Source organism: Lithobates pipiens, unplaced genomic scaffold, assembly GCF_037356315.1.
Source record: "Lithobates pipiens isolate NorthernLeopardFrog02 unplaced genomic scaffold, aLitPip1_a1.2 Scaffold_18, whole genome shotgun sequence".
NCBI classification, from domain to species: Eukaryota; Metazoa; Chordata; class Amphibia; order Anura; family Ranidae; genus Lithobates; species Lithobates pipiens.
Genome location: NW_027507758.1, coordinates 596702688 through 596710246, shown reverse-complemented (window position 1 = coordinate 596710246; position 7559 = coordinate 596702688). Strand labels below are relative to the sequence as shown.

The 7559-nt window shown below is 42.0% G+C and overlaps 1 protein-coding gene across 1 annotated transcript; it reads left to right on the top strand.

Annotated features, from left to right (window-relative positions):
- Window positions 1–4822: 4822 nt before the first annotated feature.
- LOC143986813 (taste receptor type 2 member 40-like) lies at window positions 4823–5743 on the top strand. Its single transcript, XM_077485221.1, has one exon. The coding sequence runs from the start codon at window positions 4823–4825 to the stop codon at window positions 5741–5743; it is 921 nt and encodes a 306-aa protein (XP_077341347.1).
- Window positions 5744–7559: the final 1816 nt, after the last annotated feature.

Below are 7559 nucleotides of genomic sequence, written 5' to 3'. Positions count from 1 at the left end.
CCACGGGTTACATGCTTGACAGCCATCAGAAGGTTCACCCAGTGGGCAGTAAAAGTTATATACCTTCCCTGCCCATGTTTGCTAAACCACGTGTCTGTGGACAGATGTATCTTGGCACCGACACTGTGTGCCAGAGATACATTCACTTGCCACTGAACATGGCCATATAGCTCTGGGATGCCCTTCTGTGAGAAATACTTCCTTCCTGGGACCTTCCATTGTGGTATTCCAATGGCCACAAATTTTCGAAAGGCCTCCGAGTCCACCAGTTTATATGGCAGTAGTTGGCGGGCTATCAGTTCTGACAAGCCAGCCGTCAACCATTGGGCAAGAGGGTTATCCGGCGTTATCTTTTTTTACGCTCGAACATTTGGCCCATGGAAGCCTGCCTTTTTCCAGAAAAATTTGAGGACAGCATGATGGAAGGTGTAGTGGAGGACAATTGTGAGGAGAGAGGAGAAGGAGAAGTAGAAGACGAGGCTGGACGGTAAGAGCCTGAAGTGTAGCTTTGTGGGTTCCGTTGCTCCCACTGGGCTCGGTGATGGCAGCTCATGTGCCTTCTTAAGACGGTCATCCCTAGGTGAGTGTTGGGCTTACCGCGACTTATGCGTTGACTGCAAAGGCTGCAGATGGCAACACTATTGTCAGCAGCAGACACGTTAAAAAAAGCCCACACTGCTGAGCCATGTGCCGGCGTCCTGGGAGCGCCAGATGTGACCGCACATGGTTGATGCCTTGCTCCTGATACATTATCAGTCTGCTTTGTCTCTCCTGTGCAATCTAAGTTCTGCCTGCCTCTACTCCCTATCTGCTGGTCCATATCTCCCTCTGAACTCCCCTCCTCCTCTTCACTTGTGGGCACCCACTTGACATCACTAGACACATCATCATTGACGTCACCTTCCCCACCGCTATAATTAGAGATCTTGGAGTAGGCAGCAACACCGGGGACCAACCTCCTCCTTGGGCTGATCTGGGTACTGTCGTCAGATGCTGAGTGGCGGTTGTTGCTACCTTCTCTTTCTGATCCAATGCCAAGAGTGGCTACGCATTGGCAATGTCTTGTGATGGATCGGAAAATAATTCCTGTGACTCAAGCGGAGGGTATATGGTGGTGGTGGTGGTGGTGGTGTTGGTGGTAGTGTCTTTGGGGGTGAACACAGCACACTGCTTCAATCTATCATTTTGGGGGGCCACTGGTCTATCACACCAGTTATAATACTTTTTACTAATTGCGTTTGTCACTCTTTGTAGTATTGCTGCAGATCCGCTCAGCAGTCACAATGCTGCACAGTGGAAACACACTATACTATGCTTTCTATATGTGCAAGTATTTTATACGTGTATTACACCCCTATATACTGCACACCAAATAGTACACCTATACCAGTCCTTAAAAGGACCTTTGTGGAGTGGACCTAATAGTAGCTAGCTAGTAGCTATTAAATTGCAGACTGTCCCTGCTCCAAAAACCAAACTGTCCCTCCCTACACTGAGAAATGACAGCTGCAGAATTGGTCAGCAGCACTGCATGCAGTGCACTATAATATGCTTTCTATATTTGAAAGAAAGTATATTATACGTGTACAACCCTATATACTGTACACCTATAAAAGGACCTTTGTGGACCTAGTAGCTAGTGATTTGCAGACTGTCCCTGCTCCAAACACCAAACTGTCCCTCAGTCCCTACACTAATAAAAGACAGCTGCAGAATTGGTCAGCACTCAGCTCAGAAGCACAGCAGTCAAGTATAATATGCTTAATATTAAAAGCTAGTGATTAAACTGAATGTCCCTGCTCCACACAGCGTCCTTTCCCTACACTGACAAAGGACAGAATGTAAAATGGCCGCCAGATCAGGTCTATTTATAAGGTAGGGGTTATGTCCATGTGCTGAAATGTCTCAATTGGCTGTCCTGTACCCCATGTTGGATGTGTCATGGGTTAAAGTTCTTCACAATGTAAACAAATATGGCCTCCGCGAACAGCGCCAGAAGTCCGCCGGTTTGGCGAATCGCGAACGAGCAAACTTTGCCTCTAATTTGATCTTCTGGTGTCCATTGGTTGGTCCATAGTATTGCCTTCATGATCATGCAGCACTGCGCATCATGCCAAACCCTTCTCTATACTATATGGCTATGGCTATAGCATATAATAAGAAGGATTGGAAAACTGAGGGCCTTCAATCTTGAACATTTTGGAGTGGGAATTATTTGCCCCAAAACAGAAAATGAAGGTGAGGTCAGCAGAGTCACCCTGTAGTGAAAGAAAATAAGTTTTACATCAAGTGTATTTGTTGCTCATGCAACAATTAAAAATAAAACATTAACATATTTAATGGCACTGTAATGACCATGTAATAAAGTCAGGCACAGTGTAGAAACTGTATGTAAAGTGTTATATGGAGTAAACTCCTGATGGACTCACACTGCCTAGCTGTGGCACTTGGCATTGCAAGCTGACAATGAGTACTGTAGTATCACATACCCTGTACTTTGTCCACCAAGCTTTGGTATTAGGGTTTCTTATGATTAGAGATTATGACTATGACTAGAAAACAGATTTATTCACTATAACAACAAAAAATCTGACTCAGTTTGGGCTGATACAAAGCGAGAGGATATTTGGTAAATAGAACTGTCAGGTGAACCAATGTATGCAATTATGTAAATCAGTAAAGGGGGGGTTCCTTTGTACAGTATTTACCATTCATTTATGGTTGGAGGTAATTTATGTGTGCAGTTTTTCCAAAAACTGTGGAGAGCTTAAAAGGTAGGATACCCAACTTTACAATGGAAATAAACAAAGATTCTCCAAAAACAGTGGCAGGAGAAAAAAGGTAGGTAGATACCCAATCTTATGATAGAAACATGCAAAGGTTCTCCGGAAGCATTGGAGAGAGTATTTTATAGTATCCAGGTTTAAAAAGGAAATATACAAAGCTTCCCCCAAAACAGTTGAGAGAGAAAACAGTAGGATACCCAACTTTATGATGGAAAAAAGCAAAGGTTCTCCAAAAACACTGGAGAACGTAATAGATAGTATATCCAACTTTACGAAGGAAATATGCAAAATGTTTCCTAAAACAATGGAGAGACAAAATGGTAGGAAATCCAACTTTATGATGGAAATATGCAAATGTTCATCAAAACCAGTGGAACGAGTAAACATAGGATAAAGAACCTGGTGAGAAATACTTAGATATGTGTAGAAAAACATTTAGTATTGTGTGGGCGCTCTCAATGCTGGGTAGGTTGATCCCAAAAGATGTGCACTGGGAGTGGTCAGATACTGGTGAGTATTTAGTGCCACAAAAGGTGCAAGGATTAGGGCAGGTGCTGATAATATCAATTTCACGTTACTAAAGTAGATTTCTACTCCTAGAGCCCAATGTATTCTGCAGCCAGAAAAGTCTTGTGTACACCAGTCCTGAAGAAGTGCCCAGTGCCACAAACTGTTCTAATTCTATCGTTAATAAAATCCTGGAAGAGAGTTTCTCAACTCCTTCATTGACACAGGCATCTCTGCTTATAACTTTACCTTTTGGATCAACCAAATGCACACCTATTCCTAGTGCTAATACCCCAATTGTAATGACTGATGTTACACGTAAGGTACAGTCCATCAATATTACATGCATTGTTGCCATAAAGTGATGCTATGTCAGTTATTCTAAAGAGAACATTGCCAGTTAATTCATTTCTGATTAGTGACTGTTGGAAGAGGGACCCCATGTGCTGATCCACAAATAGGAAAAAAAAGGGTCTATAGGGTCCTTCTTCAGCTCACTTGCAGCTGCTAGTTTGTAAATAATTCATCAACTGAAAGCGGAGTTCCACTGTTTTTCGAGTTTATTAAAAGTCAGCAGCTACAAAAAGTGTAGCTGCTGACTTTTAATAAACAGCCACTCACCTGTCCCATGGTCCAACAATGTAGTTGCCCAAAGCCTCCATTCTCTCCCCCTCCTCTTCGTGGCGCCAACATTGTAAGTGTGGGCGCCCGGCTGTGACAGTTTGTGGTTTCACAGCTGGGCACGCACTGCGCATGCGCAAAGTCAATGGCCAGGCAATGTTCTGGGACCTGTGACGTGTCCCAGAACATTGCCGGGAGGGATGGGCCACCTAGGGGAAGAAGAGGAATCACTTAGGCGGCCAGAAGTCAGAAGGAAGAAGTGAGACACAAAGTCCCACTCCAAACCAGGTACCCAGCCCCCCCAAAAAAAATTACATGCCAATTGTGGTATGTCAGGAGTACACTACCTCATATTTTATTATATACAAAGCAAGTGGGGATTACATTGTGTTTGTGTGCAATAAAATTAATTTTAGTGTAGTTTTTCCTGAAAAAGTAGATTGATAAAGTTGATATTGATAAACAGTTGTACAAATATTGTGCAACATAAAAAATTGCAACTTATTCTGCAATGCCTCTGCTTTCAGAAAATATATATTTTTCTTTCATAAAATATAATATTCAGGGGGGGGGGGGGGGGTTAAGTAAATGAATAGCCAAAAATGCAGATTCTACCATGTGTTAAACAAATTAAAAAGTTGTTCTAGATAGGGAATGATTTAGTTGAAGACTTACAATAAAATCAACAGTTAAATAGTTATGGTTATTGTAACTATTCAGAGGACAGCGCGTTCTATTATAGATTTGAATAGCATTTAAACATACATTCTGCATTCAATTTACATGAAAGATGTGCACAGGAACTGTAAATAACATCCAGCATAACCCAACCATTGCCCACATCCTGGCACACAGCTCTACAGACAAGACGCTGTCTCTGTCTCGGCACAGAGATTCAGCTTTATACCATGGATTTCTCCCTCCAGAAGATATTCCTAATTGTGATGTTTGCTGAGTGCTTTGTTGGGGTTGCCTTACATGTATTCGTTGTGGCTTTTCACCTCATGAGATGGAAGACATTGAAATCTCAGAAAACCTACACCAAAATTCTTACCTGTCTGGCCATCTCCAGAAGCTTTCTGCTGTTGCACATGTCTTTGTTTAATATTCTCCTACTTTTCTTTCCATGGGTGTTTCATAATATTAATTTGAGGTCTACATTTTTGGTAGAAGTTAATTTTCTACACTTCACCAACCTCTGGATAACCACCTTCCTGTTTGGATTTTACTGTGTGAAAATCACAAGCTACAACCATACCCTTTTCATCTACCTGAAGACCAGGGTCTCCAGACTAGTCCCTCACTTTATTGCAGCTTGTATCCTTATATCTTTAGCCTCCAGCCTTCCGTTTGGTTATTGCGTCTTTTACTTACCCCAGTACATTTCTGCCAATGTTTCCATGGAAAACATGACCATGCACAATACTGCTTATAAAGAAAATGCTCGTAACAAAACACTGTTGTTCCTTGTTGGCTCCTTTCCACCATTCCTCATATATTGTGTTGCCATCTACCTTCTGATTCGATCTCTTTGGCATCATACCAGGGAAATGACAAGCAGCGAGAAAGGTTTTCAGAATCCAAACATTGAGGCTCATGTCAAGGCTGTCAAAAGTATGACCCTTTTCCTGTTTTGTTCTATTTTGTATTTTGTATGCATGAGCATATTATTCTCTGATGTGATACATGACAGCAACCCCTGGAAGATGGTCAACCCAATTATAATATTTGCCCTTCCTAGTGTCCATTCAGCATTCATCATCTCCAGCAACTTTAAACTAAAACAGACACTTATAGAAATATACCATAGCCTTATAAAGTGCTTTTAAGGTAAAGTGTACTAAAAGTGTACTAAAATGTAGATGAACGTAAAACTGGAGTCAAAATGTGTCACTAATTTTGGACAGAAAGGAGAAGAGTTGAAATCACAGTCAGGTTTTAATTACTTGGGGAAGAGGTGCGAACAGGAGCACCTCACTGAAATATGCAAAAGCCTTTATACCAATAACAGATTTTTCTATGTAAAACTATTCTGATGTTCTACTCTTGCTCTTACCTTTTCCTCCAGATTCAGCCAAAGAAGTAATCATAAATCATGGGGTCCCATAATAAAAATCGAATGAGGTCCTTTGGTGATCTATCTGCTCCCCCACTAAAGCAGAGGCGCCTAACCTTTTAAAGAGCAGGGGCCACTTAAGCGACTTAGTAACCAGTCACGGCCACAATTAGCAGATGACAGGTCCGCGTCCACTCTGCGTAAGCAAAGTGGACACAGACACAGCCCACTCTACTCTATATTCCCTCTCATCTGATCAAATGAAAGGGGAAGGATCCACTTTTTTTAGCAGATCGGATTGGAAATAGGCTGGTGTAAATGGACACAAGTCTGTTTACATCTGCCTCTTCATAGAGGTGAATGGAGGGTCCGATTGGGTCAGACAGATCATGTTAAAGGGCCTAAGGCTACTTTTACAGTGATGGTCTGCGGTCTATCCACACCATGGATGCAGCACAATGCACCTGTGGCTATCCTGCAGGTTAGCTGTACTTTGCCATAGAATTCTATTATATCATGCAGGTGTGATGCACTTTCTAAAAGCTCACCAAACCCACAGGTAAAACCAGAAGTCTATGGCTCAGTGCAGGTAAGCTGCAGGTACACTGCACTACAACTGCAAATCCGTTTGAAAGCAGCCCAGTAACACTGCAGAACAGATATGTCCATATATACACTGTGATTTTAGTAATAAACTTGCTGTCCCAGGCAGAGTGCATTTGGTATCACTCCACCTATGACAGGAGCCGGTGCTATACAGGAAGCATCAGCTTATGCAGCTCTGCTCCGCAGCTGCTTGCTTTCTCTACCGCTGGCTTCATTCACAACACTGACGCTCTGGCATGGCGGTTGGACAACCTGCAATCTGGGCTTGCCAACCCGCCATCCTAGAGCAGGAGGTCGCAGGCCACATCAGAAGGCTCCGTGGGCCACATGTGGCACCCCCAGGCCACTGGTTGGGTACCCCTGCACTAAAGCCTAAGTTCGCCAAAACAAAAAAAATGATAATAAAATATCAGCACATGGGACATTACTTACCTTCAGTGAGATGTGTCTTCCATCTGTGATGCCCCCTTACCCCATCATCATAATCTTCCAGTGCGGTGGGAGTTAATAGAACTAAGGGGCCTCATCAAAGGTGCTGACTAGCAACCTTTGCAATCCTTAATAATTTTAGTATTTTTTCATCACTTTCTATTGAATGATTTTTCTGCTTTTATTAATATATCAATTATTGTTTTATTATTTATTGGTTCACCATTTTACAGTAATTTGTATGGGGCAATTGCCTTTGTTTTTTTAATTGAGAGCCTTCTCACTATCACTCATTATTATTATATCTTTTAAATTGTAATTTATTTAGCGCTGCACTTTTTCACAATATTGCTTTAGAGTTTTTGTATTAGACTTTTGGTGCTAGCTGCTTTCATTTATTTTTTAATATAGTTCAACAATTTTTTCTAGTACAGCATTAACCTTTGGGTTTTTTAGAATCCTTAATAATGCAGCAATAGTTTTGTGTTTAGTTTTATGGGACACCACCACCGACCCCTGTTCTAAGCCTATTCTATCTAACCCAGTGATTCTCA